The sequence below is a fragment of the Letharia lupina genome (genome assembly GCF_014066315.1).
Source record: "Letharia lupina isolate WasteWater1 chromosome Unknown contig_22, whole genome shotgun sequence".
NCBI lineage: Eukaryota > Fungi > Ascomycota > Lecanoromycetes > Lecanorales > Parmeliaceae > Letharia > Letharia lupina.
In genome coordinates this window covers 245,251-266,866 of record NW_023502991.1, presented here as the reverse complement: position 1 = coordinate 266,866, position 21,616 = coordinate 245,251, and the positions used below count along the sequence as shown (strand labels likewise).

The 21,616-nt window shown below is 50.1% G+C and overlaps 10 protein-coding genes across 10 annotated transcripts; 3 read left to right on the top strand and 7 right to left on the bottom strand.

Annotated features, from left to right (window-relative positions):
• Positions 1-1,267: 1,267 nt before the first annotated feature.
• HO133_005706 (uncharacterized protein) lies at positions 1,268-3,376 on the bottom strand (the record flags this gene model as incomplete). The annotated part of the gene is made up of 7 exons (XM_037296613.1): positions 1,268-1,631; positions 1,949-2,099; positions 2,152-2,643; positions 2,699-2,829; positions 2,878-2,970; positions 3,027-3,183; positions 3,355-3,376. 7 exons carry the CDS (start codon positions 3,374-3,376, stop codon positions 1,268-1,270), a joined length of 1,410 nt encoding a protein of 469 aa, XP_037147794.1.
• Positions 3,377-5,371: 1,995 nt separating this feature from the next.
• HO133_005705 (uncharacterized protein) lies at positions 5,372-6,625 on the bottom strand (the record flags this gene model as incomplete). Its single annotated transcript, XM_037296612.1, has 4 exons — positions 5,372-5,439; positions 5,492-5,956; positions 6,005-6,532; positions 6,583-6,625. 4 exons carry the CDS (start codon positions 6,623-6,625, stop codon positions 5,372-5,374), a joined length of 1,104 nt encoding a protein of 367 aa, XP_037147793.1.
• Positions 6,626-7,147: 522 nt separating this feature from the next.
• On the bottom strand, positions 7,148-9,329 carry HO133_005704 (uncharacterized protein; the record flags this gene model as incomplete). Its single annotated transcript, XM_037296611.1, has 4 exons — positions 7,148-8,254; positions 8,306-9,013; positions 9,065-9,097; positions 9,168-9,329. The coding sequence occupies 4 exons, from the start codon at positions 9,327-9,329 to the stop codon at positions 7,148-7,150; spliced, it is 2,010 nt and encodes a 669-aa protein (XP_037147792.1).
• A 796-nt stretch (positions 9,330-10,125) lies between these two features.
• HO133_005703 (uncharacterized protein) lies at positions 10,126-11,075 on the bottom strand (the record flags this gene model as incomplete). The annotated part of the gene is made up of 4 exons (XM_037296610.1): positions 10,126-10,346; positions 10,402-10,553; positions 10,608-10,808; positions 10,858-11,075. The coding sequence occupies 4 exons, from the start codon at positions 11,073-11,075 to the stop codon at positions 10,126-10,128; spliced, it is 792 nt and encodes a 263-aa protein (XP_037147791.1).
• Positions 11,076-11,507: 432 nt separating this feature from the next.
• On the bottom strand, positions 11,508-12,333 carry HO133_005702 (uncharacterized protein; the record flags this gene model as incomplete). Its single annotated transcript, XM_037296609.1, has 3 exons — positions 11,508-11,563; positions 11,617-12,226; positions 12,280-12,333. The coding sequence occupies 3 exons, from the start codon at positions 12,331-12,333 to the stop codon at positions 11,508-11,510; spliced, it is 720 nt and encodes a 239-aa protein (XP_037147790.1).
• Positions 12,334-12,680: 347 nt separating this feature from the next.
• Positions 12,681-13,519, top strand: HO133_005701 (uncharacterized protein; the record flags this gene model as incomplete). Its single annotated transcript, XM_037296608.1, has 2 exons — positions 12,681-12,785; positions 12,854-13,519. The coding sequence occupies 2 exons, from the start codon at positions 12,681-12,683 to the stop codon at positions 13,517-13,519; spliced, it is 771 nt and encodes a 256-aa protein (XP_037147789.1).
• A 713-nt stretch (positions 13,520-14,232) lies between these two features.
• Positions 14,233-15,734, top strand: HO133_005700 (uncharacterized protein; the record flags this gene model as incomplete). Its single annotated transcript, XM_037296607.1, has 5 exons — positions 14,233-14,282; positions 14,336-14,348; positions 14,399-14,759; positions 14,938-15,072; positions 15,181-15,734. 5 exons carry the CDS (start codon positions 14,233-14,235, stop codon positions 15,732-15,734), a joined length of 1,113 nt encoding a protein of 370 aa, XP_037147788.1.
• Positions 15,735-15,985: 251 nt separating this feature from the next.
• On the bottom strand, positions 15,986-17,371 carry HO133_005699 (uncharacterized protein; the record flags this gene model as incomplete). Its single annotated transcript, XM_037296606.1, has 5 exons — positions 15,986-16,204; positions 16,261-16,610; positions 16,663-17,160; positions 17,212-17,256; positions 17,314-17,371. The coding sequence occupies 5 exons, from the start codon at positions 17,369-17,371 to the stop codon at positions 15,986-15,988; spliced, it is 1,170 nt and encodes a 389-aa protein (XP_037147787.1).
• Positions 17,372-18,256: 885 nt separating this feature from the next.
• On the top strand, positions 18,257-20,162 carry HO133_005698 (uncharacterized protein; the record flags this gene model as incomplete). Its single annotated transcript, XM_037296605.1, has 2 exons — positions 18,257-18,290; positions 18,433-20,162. The coding sequence occupies 2 exons, from the start codon at positions 18,257-18,259 to the stop codon at positions 20,160-20,162; spliced, it is 1,764 nt and encodes a 587-aa protein (XP_037147786.1).
• A 359-nt stretch (positions 20,163-20,521) lies between these two features.
• HO133_005697 (uncharacterized protein) lies at positions 20,522-21,607 on the bottom strand (the record flags this gene model as incomplete). Its single annotated transcript, XM_037296604.1, has 3 exons — positions 20,522-20,691; positions 20,749-21,429; positions 21,481-21,607. The coding sequence occupies 3 exons, from the start codon at positions 21,605-21,607 to the stop codon at positions 20,522-20,524; spliced, it is 978 nt and encodes a 325-aa protein (XP_037147785.1).
• Between the last annotated feature and the right edge of the window lie 9 nt (positions 21,608-21,616).

The window sequence follows — 21,616 nt, the reverse complement described above, 5'->3', positions numbered from 1 at the left end:
TCTGCAGGAATAATGCGGGGATCACGGCTGTAGGATATGCTTGAGGTAGCAGAGATAGATGCAGGGCAATCGCACGCCTGCTATTTGTAGATGAAGCCATCCGAAGATAACGTGAACTGCTGGTAGCACGGCTCGCATTAGCGTCACAAGCCGTGTGATGTTTCCAGTGTACGAGAGCCTCAATAAAACAACATACTTCCAATCATGAGGTCCTCTTCGAAGATCTCTGCCGGCGGGATGAGATTGCGGAGAAGCGGGGCAAGCAGGTTTTGGCTAAGCGGCGTAGCGATTTAGCGTATTCAAAAACATCTGGAATGCTTGGCACCGGAGATCTTTCACACCACACACCCAAATTCGTACTGTGGTACTGTAGCATAGAAATCTCTCCGCAAAATCATTCAAATCAAGTAGCCACATCGCAAATAGTCGCATTTAATCAATTTTGAAGCTATATGACCTTAGCTATATCTCCCAAACGCATCAATAACATAACAGTCACCGAACCGCCGCCGTCGCAGTAAGAACTCCCCCTATAATTACTGAAATAGCCTCTGCTTAAGAAGCTCAGAAACAGATAAATGGGGGGCTGAGTGGTAGCAGCAGTCCCTACGGGTACCCTGCGACGGCCCTACGGGGGCCCTACAAGTATTTAGGTCTAAATAGGGGTGTCTGACTGTTAAGCGTAGATACCCCCGGGATCAGGCTTTTTTAGCTGAGTTACTAACATTAAGGAATATATTAAAACTTCAATATAGCTTTATCTTTTTATTTGGGACCTATACTAACGATAGCAGTGTTATTGAATAATTTTGCGGAGAGATTTCTATGCTACAGTACGAATCTGGGTGTGTGGTGTGAAAGATCTCCGGTGCCAAGCATTCCAGATGTTTTTGAATACGCTAAATTCATAGATCTACAGGGCGACATGGTTGCATGACTCGCGTCTGCCCTATTAAGAGACGACATGCTTTGAAAGACCCGTCTTCAAAGCTTCAAACACAAATCTGTAACCATCGACAGGTGCAGGAAGACTTTCTGTCTCGAGATCTATGCCACCACGGGGCCTGTGTTGTCGACGATGATGTCTAACCTTGATTCAACTACTTGTATCAGAATGGGAGTAATAGCTGTTCTGGACCTGGGTTGACCAGATGTCTTAAAATTTAGCTAATTCTTTGCGGAATAAGCTGTCATCCAGCCGTCAGATCAATTCTCAAGAAAGCTAGAGAAGTGTACCACCAGCCATGGATCAAGCACATGGCAACATCTACCAGTTGTCTTGACCTCCTCCTCCCACAGTCGTAGCCGCTGGCGCGGTACCCCACTCATCAGTCGCTCCTCCAGAGCCAGCAGCCCACTCATCTACTCCTCCGGCGGCCGGAGCGGCAAAATCTTCACCACTGACCGGGGCATCGAAACCGCCTGTGTCACCGCCGGCACCAAAGCCTCCATCGTCAACTTCTCTTATTGGCTCCTTGCATCGTACCTTGGTATGGCCCACTGCCTTTTTGTCAGCGAAGTGCAATTCGGTGCAGGCATAAGAAGCTCGTCGACATACTTTGGTCACAATTAGAACACTTGACTTTGCTATAGTCACGAGGCTTGGGGCAGTCTTTGCTGAAATGTCCCATCTCATCGCAATTTCGGCATGTCACAGTTGCTGGATTGCGCGGCTTGTCGCACTCTTTGCTTATGTGACCCTCCTTACCGCAGTTGCGGCAGTTGTTTCCCCCACCAGTAGGGCAGTCCTTCGAGAAGTGTCCCACTGCAAGCTGTCAGGATAAGAACAGAAGACGATTGCACGAAGAGAGACTGACTTTGGTTGCATTTGCGGCACTCGACTCCTTCAGCGGAGCGTGGCTCGGTGCATTCAGCGGATGTATGACCGGATTGTCTGGATGGGATTAGACACGGAAGGGTCGGAGCAGGAGGCTTTGACATGACTTACTTGCAATTACGGCAGGCAAATCTATCCACTCGCGGTGTAGGGCAGTCGCGAGCACGGTGGCCGACTTCCTCACAGTTCACGCACTTGACTTGGACCCTATCTGTGTTCTCGACAGCCTCCTCGGGGCAGGCACGAGCGGTGTGGCCAAGCTCTAAAGGGAGTCAGTAGTCATACCAAGTAACAGATGGGTGTGGAGACCTTACCGTCACAGCGTATGCACTTCGGAATACCACGCTCCATGGGTAGACCAGCATCCTTGAGACGCTCAAGATTCTCCTCCGGTGTCTCTGGCCATCCTTGCTTCGCGGTCTCGCGCTTTGGCTTAGGGCTTAAATGGAAGCCGACTTTGTAGGTCTTGTCAAGTTCTCCTTGGAGATTGACGTATGTATGAGTCTTAAGTAACTCGTTCTCTGTTGCGATGAGATACGTATTGAAATTATTAACACGAAATGCCGTCTCGAGCTCATCGTACGTGGCATCGGAAGCTACCTTGGTGTAGACTCTGAAGGCCTGATGAGAGAAGTTAATGTTTCGTTTGTAAAGGCATCTTTTGTTACCACGCACCTCACGGAAATCCTCCAATTCACGCTCCTCATCTGCCTTCTGAAGGGCTTCCCAAGCATCCTCGGCAGACATGTCAGCTACACGAGACGTGTCAAAGACCCGATTTGCTTTGCATTCCGAGGTCTGGTGCCCTGGAGCAGTGTCAGCAACAAGTGATCGGCCAGACTGTGAAGAATGATGAGATACCTTCCTGCTTGCAGTTGAAGCATTTGGGTGGAGGTTTGTCGGGACATTCAGAAGCTGGGTGACCTTCCTTCTCGCAAATGCGGCAGGTCCCTTTGAACACACGAGGGTTGGGACAGTCGACCTTTGAGTGGCTACAGAGCGTATCAGCATCAAGTCAAGCCCGAAGGTTGGAGACCCACCCTTCTTCGCCACAATTGAAACATTTGCCATCATTGCCACTACCTTCGGGAGCGGTCGGGCATTGACGAGCCATGTGCCCAGCTTCACCGCAGCTACGTCGTGTCAGCATTCAATACCTTGTGCAGTAGGACAAGCTTGCTGAACTTACCGACGGCACGTGAAATCCCCTCCAGCTCCAGCTCCTTTCTGAGTGGCATCGCCGTTCGTAGTACCGAAGTCGCCGCCAGCACTCGCACCAGCGTCAACGCCATCAGTCCAAGCATTGCCAGCAGCTCCAGCACCGGAGTCCCATTCTGCGCCACCCGCTGAGATGAGAGACCCTGATTAGCCAGGTTGTCTCATCTGGAGAATTAAGCTCGAATGAGTGAACGTGAGGCAGTGATGCAGTGATGCAGTGATGCAGTGATGCAGATGGAATTTGGAGTGTGTGGAAGAGAAATTGCGAAGCAGGTCAGGGGAGGATTGGAGAGACTCACCAGCAGCGTTCCAGTCCGACATGATTCGCGTCTTTCTGGCTGTAGCGTCAGCTTATCACGCGTATTTTGATTATGGGATTGCTGTCGACTATGCTGCAGAGCTATATAGATGCTCACGTCTTGTTTGAGATGTAGCTTTGATGAAATGATGACTGTGATCGATGATTAGCTGGGAAGGTCGAGATGAGGTGACGTGACTTGAGGCTGGTGACGTGAAGATGAGAAGGGTGAGATGGTTGCAGATTTAATGTGGTGATGGCAATATACTCACACGAATGTCTATCGTATCGTGCAGAGTTCGAAGTCTTCTTGATCGAGGACTGTGGTTGTTGTGATGAAGTATGTCTTGAAATGGAGGATGGAAGAGGAAGGAAAGGTCTGATCGGCTTTGTTTACCGAGTTTTCTAGCGTCAAGCCCTCGATTGCTCGATTGGCTTCTGAATCCACGATCCTCAGATCTGGTGGGAAAGGTAGTAGATCAGTCTCCTACCGTACTCTCAGTCGTTGCCAATGTATCTCGGCCAGCTGACTTTCTACTTGACTATGGAGGTGAAGCGCAACAAGTGCAGCTCCCTACGAGAATGCTTCAAACCCAGCCTCTGCATCAGGGACTACATCAGATTATTGTGGTTGCATCGTCCATTTAGTCCTCCAAGAATGGGATCTCATGGAAGCTCATCTTGCGCTCATGTCAATGATATTTGTAGGATTCGAATGTCCGAGACGCAAGCGCTGACCATTCTAATTGCTGAAGGTGCACCATCTCCTCCGGTGCCAGCGTCCTGCGAAGGAACGTCTGCTTCTGCCCAAGGCTCACTCACGTTCCTGGATGTATTTGAGGATGCAGATTCCCAATCTGTCGAGGCGTAAATATGCAAGTGCTTCAGTACTCGGATAAGGTACTCTATAAATGTACATCAGACAATGGTAGCGCTTTACACAATGCTGAAAGAAGTTGAGAAAGACAATGCGGCCTCAGCGTAACCATGCAATACCCTGCTTTCGAGATAGATAGGCTGCTCAATTACGCACAATGTGCTGTAAAGCGGACTTAGCCAGTACTCTGATGGCGTTTTAGAGCCCAGAAAAGATCGCCAACCCAACGGTGTCTACGGCAGTAGCAATACCGTTGCTGACGCCAGAGATCTGCTTGTGTGCTTTCCTTGAATGTTCGCATCGGTTGCCTAAAACCAGTCTTGCCGCATCCACCTCCAGAGAGAAAGAACCCGCAGCCCTGCCTCACCATTCACCACTGCCAAGTATCGTTCGTAAAAAATGACCGACATTCACCCAAGGAGCAGCATCAAGCAGCACGCTAGCATGCCGTTGCCACCGAGTCTGGTAGTTCAACCTTCGAGCACATAAGCTTTCTCCAGATCCCAAGCCATGTTCTGCCAAAGCGTAACGGGTTGGTAGAGGCTTCACGTGTATACTCCTGGTCATGGTCAGCCATTCCTTTTTAATTTTCTCTAGATGACTTTGGTCCATCTCGGAGCCCTTGCGGTTATGCTCAAGACTGCTGAGGTTGATGGAGGGATGGGATTGAAAGGGCAGCATAAAGCACGCGCCGTTCATTGAATTTCGTGTGGTACACCTTTGGTTGGCTTATTTTCTGAATTGGCCTCGTTGAGCCAGGGACTATAAAAGGCTCCTTTCTCACTTCAGGTCCAATTGGCTTCTCTAGGCTGCATACAGTGAGAGGCGTGATACCAACGCACTTCTGAACTAGACTGAGAGAAATGTGAAGACACCTTGGGCCGGTTGGAGGAGATAAAGGCGCTCCAGGTTAGACACAGCGGTGACGTGACGCAGGAATGGGTCTCCTCGTGCGTATGTTTAGACCAGAATGTCGAAGCTATCAATGATTGGACCATTTGGCGCGCAGGATAGACAGACCAGATCACTGGTTGGTTGAACGCCTCTTCCACATCATTCTACGTGTCTCTACAGGGCGACATCCATGACTGGGTATCTGAGAAGCCCCGAGATAGCAGATACAGGTTCCCCCACAATGCTGTCATACGAATCCCTTTAGAACGGCAGCTTCTGCATTCAGTATCGATGATCCAGCAGCCCCGATGATAGCTGTGCGGGTTGCTTAGTCAAAAAGGTTTCGTAGAGTCTGATGTAAACTTACTATTGTGAGATAAAGCAGCGAACATGAGGTCGAATACCCCCGTTTTGTCTTCTCTCACCCTACCCACACTAACAGAGTAACCCCGGCCTACATCCCGATCGAGTCGTGGCTGAGGTCGGTCCACCTGCTGGAGAACTGTGATCGCTGCATCTGGAGCCGATGGGCAACCAAGTCTTTGAGCATCTGAGACATATTCTCTCATAGCCTGCTTGACTTGCTCCGCACTGGGCGGTGGCCTCTTCGCAAAGCGTAGAGATACAAAGGCCATATGTCCATCTGTCACATTGACCCTCGTACAGGTAGCGGATATCCTGATGTCTGACCGTTGGACAAATGCCATGTTCTCCTTGTTAACGTGACCTAAAATCTTCCTCGTCTCCGACTCCATCTTGTCTTCTTCTCCGCTTATGTACGGTATCACATTGTCAAGGATGTCCATCGAGGGCACACCAGGATAGCCTGCTCCTAGGAATGGTCAGCTCTGCCGATGACCGTGTAAGGGGTCGCATTTACCTGAGAGTGCTTGCTCTGTAACCACGCTTACTATATCGATGGGACCGAAGGCTGCTTCGATGGCGGCGAAGGGAATCACGAGGCCAATCACGGCGCAGTTACTGTTGCACACCAAGAAACCCTTGTCGATCTTGTAGTGATTCCGCTGACTCGGAATGACCTCAAAGTGATCCAAATTCAATGTTGGCACAACTAACGGAACAAGAGGATCTTGACGGTAATTCTTCGCATTCGAAAACACCGCCAAATTAGCCATAAGGAAGGCCATCTCGATTTCCCCTGCGACGGAAGAGTCCAACCCACTGAAGACTATATCGCAGTCCTTGAATTCTTCCGGCTCACAAGGCTTCACCACGAGCTCTCTGTATTTTTCTGGCAATGCTTTCGTCTGCTTCCATGGCGCGACATCCCCGTATTTCTTGCCGGCCGAGCGAGAGGAGGCTCCAATTGCGTGGAGGTCGAAGTGAGGGTGATCCATGAGAAGAAGCATAAAACGTTGCCCGACGGAGCCAGTGCATCCGAGGACTCCTGTAGCATTGTCAAATTGGGGCTGCAGTCAGGTCATAGGGCATGCTGACCACACTTTTTCCTGGGGAAGCCGGGGGACTTTCCCGCGTTCATTGCGTTGCAAGGCTATTTATATCCGCAGGGTTGGGTTGTTCAATTTACAGTGTTTGAAGGAGACGAAATCAATCCCAATGGCAACGAAGTTCCAGATTTCGTCACGGCGGTGACTCAATTTGGGGAGAGAGAAAAAACGTCGTTGAAATAAGTCCGGCATTAGCGTATCTCCGGTACTCATAGGGTAGAATTCTCAGCCCTACCAGCAGACACTCATTTCAACTCCTTGATTGGATCTTCAACTAGTACAATTCAATAACAATGAGTTCAACATGTAGAGAGATCGATTCTCGAGGGTCCTCGATTATTGATGCAATATCTAAGAAGTGGCATGTATCTCCAGCCCTGGATTACTGTCAAGGCGCTGATCATTTCACATCCGCGTCCTTTGGCACGTCTCACAGGCATTGAGTACCACCAAGCCGCTGGTTCCAGCCTCTGTAAACTCGTTCCATTGCATGTCTCTTGATTCCAGCACTAGCAAACTCTCTCTACTCAACGGTGGCCCGAAGCCCCAACTTCTCAATGGCGCCTTGCATGCTCACTCCTCACAATCGCAGACATCTGCTGCTCATGCTTTAAGTCCCATTTCAGCTCATCTATTTCCTGATTCTTCCCACTTATGCTCAGCTCTAGCGCATCGCAACGTATCATGAGAGATTTATACGCTCGCTGCTGTCTCTCGTTTTCTTTCTTGTAGGTATCTTCCTGCATCTTCAACTTCGCGAAACCAGCATTGTTCGCCTGATAAACCATGTTCTCTGCTATCCGTACCCGTAGCTCGGCCGTGTCGGCTCGCTTGTTAACAGCGTCAATCTCACGAGCCAGAATGTCAAGTTCTCGGCGAAACTCTTTGTGGCTTTTAATGGAGTCCGCGCAGAGCTCATCTCCAGGCGTCGGCTCGATTCCGGAAGTTGGCACAGCAGCAGACTCAGCTGCCTCTGTATTCATTCTCAGGTCTAGTCCTTTAGACTGGCGCGCTCCGGCATGATTTTCTTCCATCATCTCGCCAGAAGTTGATCGGGTTCTAGACAAGCTCAGGGCTAATCCTTCTACGATTGTTGGTGAACGCTGATGTCCCCGCTCTTTAGGCTGGCTGCGTGGACCTGCCGCTGTCTTCGGTTGAAGCAGATTTTCCTGTTGAGAGGGCAATACGGGTGTTGACAACATTCGTTGACGCTTTGAGCTTTGGGACAGCGGCGATAATTCTGAGGGTATCCGGCGTTTCTTCGCACCTGACGGTAGCGAAGAGGGATGTGGCTTTGGTTGCAAATAGCGTTGTCGATTTGGATAGCCGACTGGGCTAGTCAATGAAGTCGTCGCATTACCAGGGGATGACACAGTCGACCTGCCAGCACGGAGGTCTCCGAGAGTTGGACTAGTGTAGGCGCTGCTTGTGGTGTGGCATACCTGACTTGATTGTATAGGGACCCCGGTCTTCGAGACTCGATGGATAGCATCGAAGTCACCATGGGTATTATCATAGCCGCTTGCTCTAATAGTATTGGCTTCACTCCTGCGTTGTTCCACGGTCTCAGGCGTGGTCGAGACCCATGCTCTCTTGATGTTGTCATAGCGCAAAGGAAGTCTATGCGCTTGTGGGTCTCGAAGCTGCTCTGATGGTGGACCCTGAGGCATACATGAGCATCACGACAGTCTGTGTGAGAGGGGCCCAGTTACCTGTGTAGCATTCGCGGGTGTCTTAGCTTGCCGCTCTTTATTATTTTTTGGGATAGCAATATTCCTGTCATCCACTTCTTCGTCCACCAACTCAGAGACACGATTTCCATAGCCGTGTTCTGTCCGAGTCTGGGTCGGGAGAGATACCCCAGTATAGTCGTTACGGTCGTGGCGCAAGCAAGGCGTCACTGCCAGGGAGCGAGAACCCGAGGGTTGGCTGTAGCTGCAGGGCTCCGAGGGCTCGTAGCTGATTGTGTGAGGATCATTACCAGAACCTCCGTCATCTGTCGAGGTCTCAGTATCCTGGTCCCCTCCCCCGCCCCTCTTGCAATACAGCTCGGCTATCTGCTTCCCAATGCGACGCTCATCGTTCAACGCACCGTCCCAGTAGTATCCCTGCGGGTTCCCATTCCTGGCAACGCAATGAATGAAGTGACCTGAAACATTCTCCTTTCTAGGAAACCAGTCGCCGCAGATGGGGCAGCGCATGTTAGTTCGCCGAGTCCCAACCCGAGCGTAGTCTTTGCTTGGCCTATAATGAGTTCTGATTGGCGACTGGCCGGGCTCTACCCTGGAAGGCGACACGACGCCATTGACCGCCTTGAGTTTGGTCAACTGCTCAAGTTGATACTCAGAGCCGCCCCTTCGTCGCAGGCAATGCGAATACTTTTGTACTGGTCCATCATGAAAGTCTTGTGCTGATGGTTCCTGATGTAAATGTAAGCACCCTGTTACCTATAAGGAGAGAACCGTAATGACCTGGTGGTCGTTCGATGGCTTCTCCGCTTCCATCTGCGAAATTTGAGCATTGTCAGATTACTGTTGGTGGATTGCTTTTTTGTCTGAATTGAAGGTCGCCTACAGGAATCTCTGATGGGAATGCATCTGCGCCAGGACTGGCGGCATCCTTCCTTTCGGCCTTAATTGCCCACCCTTTGTACGTGGAAGGGAGGTAGACCTTGTACACGGATTCCTTGCCTTCGCTATCCCGACGTATTTGGTATTCAATCTTGAATTCGGTCATGAGTGTCTTATGATGCAATGGAAGATCTTGAGCTTGTGAAGGTATTGTGACAGAGCACAAGAACATCCTCTTACTTCCCGCAGAAGCTGTCTCCGTAAACTTGTTGTCTTGTGGGTTAGCCGTTCGCTCTGAAGTGGAGACTGAATGCAGCCCGGAGTACTATTGTATCTGCAACAGGCAGCTGTCTAGGCTCATACGAGATTGACCAGCTCTTCCTTGCGATGCTGGCCGCGAACACAGTTGTGCTGGATAGTATGAAAGCATCGGGAATAATTCCATGGACAAGGAATAAGGGACAAATTTGCAGGGGGGGGGCTAGGAGAGCTGTTTGAAAAGAGGCAGGAATGGCTGAAACAAGGCAAGGGTTGAATTGCCGTCGCCACCGTCTGGTGCCGTGAAAGGTTCGGGCGACAGGTGGGATCCTTGTTTCTGAGCCGTGCCTTGGGTGTCAGCACCTTGGAAGCGCTGGGGAAGGTAATGCCTTAGCAGTGGTCAAGCCGAACGGGTCGAGACTAATAGGGGCCGTTGCCGTCGGCTGTCTTCGTGTTGGAAATGGTATGAAGGATTAATTGATTAAGTAGCTATAAGAGTGCTGAGGGGGCTACTTATACCCCTCTTTGCCACCATGTGGGGTAGCTTCAACACAGGTGCTGCAGCAAATCTCAACACTTCGAAAGAACCGAGTCGACATCAGACTGGGGAAATTTCCACTGCCTCCAGCTGCCTTAAGAAAAGCCAAGGCGGCATCGGGTTCTTTATTACTGGGCATCTACCATGTTCGCTTGCTACGTGACGGCTACTTGTCATCCATCTGCTTCCTCATCTTGACGATACCATGAAAAAGTTCTTGCCTCGCAGACTCAAACTTATTGTACCAGTCTTGCGCGCTTCCGACTGTAACTTCCTCTTTTCCAGCTGCCAAGCCTTCGTACGCCTCATCGGTAAACTGATCAAGCGGCATGCCATACTGCCTTCCGTTCTTGATTTGCGGCTGGTGCTTTTCGTCGTGAAGCTCGGCTGTGGTTGCATTATTAGTATTTGGTCTAGACGTGGGAGGGTCGGAAGGGCATACTTTGCACAGCTGGCGGGTAGAGCTCTACGATCTTGACTGTAGATCCTCTCAACTGCTCACGCAAGCACAAGATGTAATGATGCAAGGCCGCTTTGCTGGCGCAGTAGTTCGCACATCGTATGATTGGGACTAAGGCAAGCGAAGAGGTCGTACTTCACACAGGTCAGTAGCACATCCTGCTATGCCCGACGGACAGCTTTGCTTACTAAATCAGCGCCGACTCCCCCTTCTTGCTCTTCAGAAACGGTAGAAAAGCATTGGTCAAAGCAAGATTGCTGAGGTAATTAGTGGTGAACTCTGTCTGGACAACGTCTATATCGACGGTCTCGGGCTTCGAAAAGTCAAACATTCTCTGAATGCCAGAGTTCAATAGGACGCAGTCGAGATCAGTGTGGGTCTTAGTGATACTAAAGCAAGTAAGTATAGATCCAGCTAGGCCACGATCTAGACACTAACTTCGTGACGAAATTGGGGATCTTGTCCAGCTCTGTGATATCGAATGGGACAGCGCTCGCTTTGTCTTTGCCATGCTCGTGGACAAATGCCTCCAGGTTCTCTTTTCTCCTACCAACAACAATGACAATGCTTCCCTCTTGGACGAAACGTGATGCTAGCGCCTTGCCGATTCCACTGGTGGCTCCGATGACAAGGACTTTCTTGTATTGAAAAGGCATAGCTATGGAGTAATGGTTTGGATTGGGAAGATACGGACGTTTTATATACAAAAGAATTAGTACGAGTGAGAAATTTCTGGAACTTCGGAAATTTTGAATGTTGTGGGAAAAGGATAGGATCTGGAGGATGGTATGAAAGTCTTTTTGGGCTGCTCGTCATCGATAATGCTGATCGTTGATCGTTTGGTTGCTCGGTTGCAGCGGTAGCGGCGGCGCACGGATATAACCGCAGCTGAGACCCGAGACCCGTCGACCAACACCGAAGACCGCACTGCGAGGTGACTCAGGTAGACAAAGGGTATGAGATGTTATGAAAAAGCCTTGTTGTCATTACAAAGCGTGGTCTATGAATATTTCCCTATGTCCGGCGTCATCTTACTAAACGCCGTTTCTGCACGTAGGATATGTGGCCCCAAGATTTTTGCCCTGTCCTCAGAAAATCCCATTGACAATGTTCGATCCGATCGTAGCCCCAGCACCGAAGATAGCTGAATTGAGTTAGCAAATCAGGTAGCCATTTAACTTCAAGAACAAGACCCACCAGCATTGCCCATTTTCTTCCCGAATTTCTTCCCATTTGCGTTGAGCTTGCTCTCCTTTCCAGGCGCCGAGCTGCTCCCACTCTGACTGACATCCACTGGCATGTTACCATAGTTAGATTGCATAGGGGGCAGAGGGGGTTGGTAGCGTCCCATAGCACCCTTCTCATCGATGATAGCAACGTAACTTCGAGGGAATATGCCTTCCATTCCGGTGCGCTCGTTTCGTCCCTTTGCCCAGTCGGCATTCATGAATTCGGTAATAAGGATGCGGTCGTTGGGCAGGATAGCGAGGTCGCCAGCATCTGATGGGTGATATTCGTACAGAGCAGAGGCTGTGGCAAGGGCGGAAGGAGCTGGAGAGGAGGCATATGCTGGGGGTGGGAGGGCGGACTGAGGTGTTGGAGCGTAAAAGCTGCCTTGCTTTTCGTTCAAGGATGCGGTTGTCATTTCGGTGACCGGTGGTGATAAGGGAGTCGTATGAGCAGGAGTGAATGTAGGTTGCGGGCTTGGTAGAGGAGCATGGAGCGATTTTTGGGCGGGCAATTGTGAGAGAAGGGTAGAAAGTTGATTGGAGGTGATGACGGCCGAATCGGAAAGAAATTCAAGTTCCTATTGATTATTTAGTAGTACACCGACTGATCTCTACGGTTGGCAGGGCTAACATTGCGTATTGTGCGAAGGGACCTGTTGGTCATGGCCGCACTCTGCTCCTCCATATTGCGCATGGTGGCCAGTTGCGGTTTAGTTCATCAAGTAGAAGAACTCTGCTACTGTCTGTGAGAAGGGCAGGCTCTATGGTTGAAGTACGCAGATTTATCAAGGGCAAAAGGGAAGAAAATGTTCGTAGAAGGTCAGTCGTGTGGTGGGTGGTCAGGTTCTCGAGCGTTTCTAAAGAAGGCTATGCTGGGCTTGGCAATCTTGGCAATAGATATCCGGATATCCGGGCAGCGTATCGGCCATTACTTTAGGAGAGGCCGAAGCCTCAATTCGTACCACTAAGGTAGGCCTACTTTACCTTTACGTGCCACCCATTGATCGCTTGTTCTCTCTACTGACTCGTGACATGGCTCTCAGTCTTGAGGGAAAGGTAGCCATTGTCACCGGGGCTTCGCGCTCACGCGGGATTGGAGCACAAATTGCATATGAACTGGCGAAGCGTGGTGCTAAAGTAAGCGGAGAACAGTGAGACAACCTTATCTGCATCCTGTTACTTGGCTAATAAAGTGTATTGCATAGGTCGTTGTGACCTTTACCTCCCCTAGTAGCGAGAAGAGCGTGGATGAGCTGGTCAAGAGAATAGAGCAATTGCAAAATGGTTCCGCAGCTGCAAAGGTCAAAGCAGACCTGCGACAGGTCGATGCTCCAGAGAAGATCGTCCAGGCCACACGCTCAGCATTTGGGGACCATATTGACATCTTAGTGAACAATGCTGGATGCGAGATGGTCAAGGGACTTGGCGACATTTCTGCCGATGACTTCTCCTATGTCTACAATCTTAACGTCCGAGCTGTTCTTCTCATGTCCAAGGTGGCCTTGCCTCACTTACGTGCACCTGGTCGAATTATCAACGTAAGCTCCGTTGGCGCTCGCCTAGGTCTTAAGGACCTTTCTCTTTACTGTTCCTCGAAGGCTGCTGTGGAAGGAATGACAAGATGCTTTGCAGCTGAATTGGGCCCTCAGGGCCATACTGTCAACACAGTTAACCCGGGGCCTGTACCGACAGATGTACTCGATGGGATTCCGAAGGAGCTCGTCGAGATGCACAAGAAGATGACACCGGTCGAAGGTAGACTTGGTACTACAGACGATATAGCTCAGATTGTGGGCTTCCTATCCGAGGAGAGTAGCCGGTGGATCACAGGGCAAGCTATTTCGGCCTCTGGGGGATTTTCTATGTATTAATCCGTGATTGATCTATCAGTCCTTGAGGTAGCTCTTGACACTTGTGGTACTGGACCTATCTTGCAATTTGATGAGAGGTCTTAAATTAATGGTCGTCACTTCAGGTGAGAAGATCTTAGGGATGCATACCAATGATTAGCAGATAACCTCGACAGAGGCTATAAATGCAATGCCTCTATGATCCTGAACAGAACAGTCTTGACAAGAGGATGGCCGATTATGTAAAGAGGAAGTGAATAACATATCTAGGTCGTCACTACGCCTTAGTAAAGACTGATCACAGAAGTATTAACCGAGCTTGACAATTATTTCTCGTCACATAGGACAAAGCAACAATCACCACCATCTCACAGCAAGCCCATTCTTCAAATTCCTTCACATCCACGCGTCTGACCGGTAACAAACCTCTCATCTTTTGAATTCAACTACCCTACACCCATACAAACACGTCTAGCCACAGATAACAACACTCTCATCTGTCAAACTCAGCTTCTTTACGTCCATATAAACGCGTCCAGCCCCGGGTAAGAAAACTCCCATCTGATAAATTCAGCTTCTTTACAGCCATACAAACGCGTCTAGCTACGGAGAACTAAACTCTCATCTATTGAACTCAGCTTCCGTACATCCTATCCAAACGCGTATATAGTCGGCAAGAAACCCAGCGTTTCTTCAGTCTGAAAGTCATGCCTATGCAACTTACCCAAGCAGCTATGGCCTGGCTCCAGGTTGTCGGCGGGTTTTTAGTAATCTTCAATGCTCAGTGAGTGATTTTTGTCGGTTTACTGACCCGAAATATTACTAACTTCACTACAGAGGACTTATTCAGGCAAGTGTCCGAACGAACATTATCGCCATATCTACTGACATTGCATCAAGTCGTACGGTGTCTTCCAGGCCTATTATGAGGCCGTTCTCCTCCCTACAGAATCACCAGCTACAATTGCCTGGATCGGGAGCTTTCAGCTCTTCTTTCTCTTTTCCATGAGCATCATGGTTAGCCCACTTATTGACAAAGGCCACTTCCGTCTCGGCTTCAACGGAGGCTGTTTTCTGATGTTCGTGTCGATTTTGAGCACTAGCTGGTGCTATAAGTTCTGGGAACTATTATTCGTTCAAGGGATCTTGACGGGCATCGGCATGGGCATGGCTTTTGGGAGTGGGATCCTGGTCCTGCAGTCGTACTTCACCAGTCACTTAGGCATCGCAGCTGGTCTTACGTCTGCAGGTGGATCTGTCGGTACGTGATCTAGACTTCTTGACCATGATATTTGATAGTTCTTACTAATGGAAAAGGTGGCATGGTGTATCCAGCGATCGCCGAGCAACTCGTCTTCAAAAAAGGATTTCCTTTTACACTGAGAAGTATAGTAGAGCCCGTCCTCCGCTATGAACCTGATGAATTAACAAGCTATTAGTCTTCGCCGCTGTTGCTGGAGGCACCTTAGTTGTCGCAAACTGTATTGTTCGTCAGGGTCCAAATGCCAGCAACGGCAGAACTCAAATGGACTGGGCTATGTTCACGGATGTGCCATTCCTATTGATGTCAGCTGGTACGTACGGTTCATCAGTCATAGTTAAATCATGGTCGTGGCCTTATGTGACACTTTTGCGGTCCAGGTCTACTACCGTTCTCAACTCATTCTGATGCCGATTTCTAGGTTTCTTCCTCACCTTCTGGGGCATCTACTTCAGCTTCTACTTCATCGTAGCATACGCTCAGTCTCACCTACACCTCGACAACCACGCATCAGTCACCCTCCTGATCCTCATGAACGGAGCCAACCTCCCAGGTCGCCTGCTCCTTCCTCTCCTCTCAGACCGCCTCCTCGGCCCAGTCAACACGATCATCCCGTGCATCTTTGCGACGTCCGTCCTCCTGTTCACCTGGATCAGCGCCACGAGCCACACCGGTATCACGGTCGTCGCTTGCTTCTACGGGTTCTTCTCCGGTGCGGTGCAGGGGTTGTACAACCCGGTTATCTGGAAGTTCGCAGACGATCCGCTCAAGAAGGGCGTGAGGGTCGCGTTTGTCTTCATGTGGATCAGCATCGCGGCACTTACGGGCAGCCCGATCGGTGGGGTTATCATCAAGCGTGAGAATGGCGGGTATCTGGGTGCACAGTTGTTCGCTGCCTTGACTGTTCTGGTCGGTGGATGCCTCATGGTTGCTGCGAGATATGCAAAAGAGGGTTGGCGTATAGTGAAATTGTGAAGGCTTTACGACAGCGAAGATGGACAATGGATGGGGATACTTCCATCGTTTGTGGTACATTACATTCAAGATTGCACAAGCTCATATCGGACGACTGAAGGGGATACAGTTGTCAAATTTTCTTCAAACGAATGTTCTTTTCACACGGCATACTTAGGCTACAGGCCATGGTAGCATTCCTTTCAAAGACATGCCAGTGATGGCTTGATGGAAGATAGATAGATAGCATTTACAACTCTTCGCTCATCATTTCAAGCATTAGCAGCATGTGCTCCCATCCATGCTGCAAACTCCTTCGGATTCCTTGTCTGCATGAATACAGTCCCCGGCCCTGAAAACTTGCAGACCAACCCTTCTCCGCTGCTGATGCCGGAGATGATACCTCCGCTTGCTACGCGCTCCATCACGTACTTGCAGTTCCAGGCTACGAGGTGGCCGTTGTCGATGATGTATTTCTCGCCTTCAACGAGCTGCGATCTATGTCAGTAGAGGTCGCACGATGGGGAAAAGGAACTTCGAAGCTTACATCTTTCCTAATAATAGCACCAAAACTCGCCAACCATAAGATCCCTGTCCCACTCATCTTATAGACAAAAAGTCCCTCCCCTGAAAACATAGCTTTGCTAAACCCCTGGTTCTTCAACTCCTTCACAATACCCTGCGTAGCAGCCATGAAGGCGTCCTTGCCTACATTCCATTGCTCTTTGCCTGTAAGACGTAAGGTGGTGATGTCTCCGAGAAAGGGAGGAGAGAAGAGGAGTTCGCCGGGGCCGGTGTAGGTGGATGTCATTATCTCGCCGCCGGCGACGAGCTTCTTCATGGAGAATTTGACGGCGCCTTTGAGGGTTATGGTAGGGGACATTGCGATCATGATTCCTAGAGGCTTTCTTTAGCGGATGATGAAAGCGAGACTGAGCTCATGACATACCTGGCTTTGCGTGCAAAGGACAACCCATAGCTAATTGAAGCGTTAGGATAGTATTGGTGTTTCTATGACTTATTCGATAGCTTCCGCCATTGAAAGTCCCAGTATCATCCTGCGTAGTCGCTCCAGCACCTGTAAAGTGGCCCTGCGGCGGTGCTCCTCCTGGCATTTGTGAAGACTGATTCGTATTCAGCGGCGGCTTCTCCGGGGTCATGGCCGGCTGTGAGTTCTTTCGGTTTCCAACGAATCCCGCAGAGGGAGGCGGTTCCTGGTACAATTCCGCAGAGGGTTTCTTCTCTGGAGTGTAGGAAGGGGAAGGAGTCGCGGCTTGTGGGGGAGGGGCAAATGATGCGCGGTGGCCATTGCTGGCGTACTGTTGCTGTAGGGGTGGAGGGGGGTAGCTGCCTAAGGAAGGGGACGGCTGAGAAGGTGGAGGTGGGTAGGATTGTGGTTGTGGGGGTGGGAAGCCGGGCGAGGAGGGAGGCGGTGGGAATGATTGGACTTGCGTGATTGTTTAGCATGAGAAAAGCTGAGGACTACCAGATTCCATACCTGGTGGAGGGTAGGTACGGCTTTCAGGAGGCCCACTAGGAGGTGCTATGGAGCCAAGTCAGCTCCTGGTGCTTGTACATCTTCTTATTGCCTTGTACTGACGAGGATAGTAGCCCCCATGTGCTGGAGAGCCGTAGCCTGGAGGTGGTGGAGACGCCATTGTGCAAAAAGTGTGTGTGATCACTGCGGCAGCGGTTGCAAGCTCAACAGGTGCTTCGACAAAGGACAGCAAACGCTGAAGAGAAGGGGGACTGCTGAGAAGAGAAGTTTGGAGTGTCACGGAGCTCAACCAAGAGCTCGAAGTAGAGAAAGGAGAAGCGGGACAAGCAACAGAGCTCTCATATACTCAAGCAGAAGAGCTCTACAACGAAAAAATGGCATGTAGCTATTATTGGCATCTATTCTCGGTATCATAAGGATCTGACTTTGGAGTGCATGCTCGTAGCCTCTTTCATTTGGCCGGCGTCCAACCATATGCAGAGCTTGAGGATGCGTGAGTGGTCCAGGTGGGGTCATCGGCGCTTGGGTAAGGCTGGGCGCCGACAGCGGCTACGTTCCTTGGCGGCCACGGAGAGTACTTTAGGAGACTTCGATGAGATTGCGACCGTGTCTTTTGATGAGTGCACTCTTTGTAGGCCCAATGATGGCCTGAAGGCCGCTGTTGGGTCCGTTCTATTTTCTGAAACTTTAGAAGAGAATTTTGAGCTTCTCAGCCGTCGTTCGAGACTCTCGAGAAAGTGAGGGTTTCTGACGCAGTGAGGTCGCAGGCTAGACTCAAAATTTTCTGCCCGAGTACCAATTTCTCTTTCTCCTGCTTATCAATTTGATATTGTGAGCGAAGCATTTATCTAGTATTGATGTACCCAAGACATACTTTATTGTATTACAGGGCTTTCATAGATATATTTGAATGGGACTTTACCCTTTTCTGTTGTCGTACTGCAGTAGTTCACATGCAATCTATACCCAGGATCTAAGATTTTGATAGGTATCTTACCATTCGATTTAAGTCTTTCTTGGGTATCTATCATCACTATTTTCGCCAATGGACACTCGAACTGTTGGTGTTCTCGGCGGTGGTACGTATTTCCGGAGTCCATCTTGCCTCCTTTGGACCAAGTCTTGAGACTTGAGACGTGTCTTGGAAATTTTTACTCTGTAGACATGTTCCAAGGGTCAGTGCAACCCCTCGAATAAGCAATACTGACTCCGAAGTTACAGGCCAGTTAGGCCGCATGTTCGTAGAGGCAGCCAACAACCGCAACATCTCAGTCGCTGTCCTCGACAAGAAGGCCTCGCCAGCCAAACAGATCAATTCCTATAATGGGGTCGACGGGTCTTTCACCAACGCCCAAGCTATCCGTGAGCTCGCAAGAAAATGTGACATCTTGACTGTCGAGATCGAGCATGTGGACACAGATGTACTCGAAGAGCTAGAGAATGAATCCTTGGCACGAGGCAAAAGTATTGAGATCCAGCCTAGTTGGCAGACCATTCGAATAATTCAGGACAAGTTCCTACAAAAGCAACGGCTTATCGAAGCTCAAGTCGATGTGGCTGAATCACGGCCCTTCTCTACAGTCTCTAAAAAAGAAATCAAGAAAGTTCATAAGCAAATAGGCTTCCCATTCATGCTCAAGGCTCGCAAAGGAGCGTATGATGGACGCGGCAATTATCCTGTCAGATCAACTGAGGACTTAGAGCCAGCAATGAAAAAGTTACAGGGACGAGAATTGTACGCAGAGAAATGGGCAGACTTCGCCATGGAACTAGCCGTTATGGTCGTCAAGACCAAAAATGAAGCGGATCCTTTAGTCTGGGAATCGTCAACGAAGTCATTTCCTACAGTCGAGACAGTCCATCAGGATAGCATCTGCAAACTTGTCTACGCGCCAGCTCGTGGACTCTCTGACAAACTGAACGCTCAAGCCCAGAAGCTCGCCAGACGGGCTGTTGCAAGTTTCAAAGGCAAAGGAGTCTTTGGCGTGGAGATGTTCCTCCTCAAGGACGATAGTATCCTAGTCAACGAGATAGCACCCAGACCGCACAATAGCGGTCATTACACTATCGAAGCATGCCGACTTTCACAATATGACGCCCACCTCCTCGCCATTCTCGATCGACCCATCCCCGCCAAGAGTCTCCAACTGCTAAATCCAGCTATCATGCTCAACATCCTCGGTGGAGCAGATCCAAACTCATACCTGAATCTCGCGAACGCTGCAGATGCTGCCGGGGCCAAAGTCCATCTCTACGGCAAAGGAAATGCCACGAAAGGGAGAAAGATGGGGCATCTAACTTTGGTGGGCGACAGTATGCCGGAATTGGAAGAAGAAATGCGTCATCTTATCACGGGTGCAGACAGACTCCATGACGAGCAGCCACGAGAACAACCGCTGCTTGAAAAGCCTCCTGCTACCACCACCACTGCACCACAAACTCAACCTGAGCCCGTCGTCAGCATAACCACTGGTTCAAAATCCGACCAACCCCACCTCAAAGACTGCTACAACATTCTCAATCAACTCTCTATCCCCTTTGAGAAGCGCGTCACGTCCGCCCACCGCACCCCCTCCACCATGGCCACTTACGGCAGCACCGCCCCCTCCCGCAGCATCAAAGTGATCATCGCAGCCGCCGGCGGTGCCGCCCATCTCCCTGGCATGGTCGCCGCATTCTCCAAAACCGTGCCCGTGATTGGCCTGCCGATCAAGCCTACTATCGGTGATGGATGGGACAGTCTTGTGAGTTGCACTAGTATGCCTCGGGGTTGTCCGGTGCTTACGGTGGGTGTTAATAATGCGACGAATGCGGCGTTGGGGGCTGCGAGGATATTGGCGGGGTGGGACGAAGGGGTTAGGGGGAGGTTGGAGGAGTATGTAAACAGGGCCGAGGCGGAGAGTTTGGAGAATGATAGGAGGCTGCAAGAGGAACATGAGCAGGAGGCCTGATGGCGCTGTCATCTTTAGCTTCTTTACGGCTTTTGTAAGAAGATATTGTACAATCTGAGTGCTCGTCGGCATGATTGGAGCTTGATAGCAGACTGTTCGTAGAGGGGGCAAACAAGACTTAACCGCAGTACTTAGAGGTCTGAAATGAGTTCTGTATCTATCAAGCAAGGGCTATGAAGTGCATGAGAGACCAGTCGATGATACAGGTAGCATTGCTTCAGCTAGGCCAGCTCACGATACCAAATGGATGCGGTTCGGCCTGGTTCCCTCTGGCACAAGTACAGTTTCATGCAAGTATAACGTAGTGAGCCAACTGATACACCATGATACCAATCTTGTGAAGCCATTCACTGCCATGCTCATGTCTGCTGCCTCTTTCTCTTCCCGACTTGAGCTGAGTAACCAGTCTTGATAGCTGTGACTGAACGTCTGCTGCCGCAGGAGTTGCAAGTGACGAAGTACAGACGGTTCTCACCCTTGCTGAGTTCCGTGTCAGGGGATCTGCATGTTTTGCAGGAAACGTATTCGCCTTAGTCGGTGTTAGTATGCAATAATTTCGCCACCCAAACAAAACTCAAGAGCATACCGATATATCTCCGCAAAACATTCTCGATCTGCTTCTGCTGGAACCTTCCCTTGATCACCAACCTCCTGGATCCATCCACACTGCCGCTCGTCCCCAATTCAGCGAATATAAACTGCATGACATGCTCCTCACTTCTCTTCATCCTCTTGCAGATGTCTGGGATATTGGCAAAGATGGTCTTCTTGTTTCCTTCACGTAGACACTGCGGTGGCGGAATAACGTAGCTTTTCGAGCCGCTCGACAGCAGATCCGGATGTGCGCTGTGTAGATGTGCGAAGAAGCGTTCGAGGAGTTTGTCGTATTTGATGGGCTTTTCCTCGTCGTGGCTCCAGATACCAGTTCCTGCAACCATATCGCCATCCAATTCCCCTCCCTCTCCTTTTTCTTCTTGCGGCGCAGCTTTTGCGTCCGCGTCAAGCTCTCCATTCTCGTTCACACCGGCTTCAGCTAACTTCGCCTCAAAGTCATCAGCCTCTGCGGCTTTGGCGGGCTTCTTCTTCTTCTTTTTCTTGAGGGCTGTTGGATCAAATTCGCCATCAGCAGCTGGTGTAGCTTCGTCGCCACCCTCTAGTGCCTCATCCTTGGGCTTCTTCGAGGACTTCTTTTTCTTGCCTAAGCCTTTGAAGAGGTCTGTGACTTCGTCGACTGCAGGATCTTTGGCTGGTGCTGGATCTGGAGAGTCTTTTCGTTTTCAGTATGCTGTAGGATCATGAGGGTCACATACAAACTCACCGACGCTGTGACTTTCTGCAGATGTTTTGTCCGGTGTCCCTTTTCCGTTGACTTCTGTCACTTCCCCGTTTGAGGCAACAACTATATGCTCGTCGCTGAAGGCAACTGACTTCCTGTGTGTAGACATTATGTGATG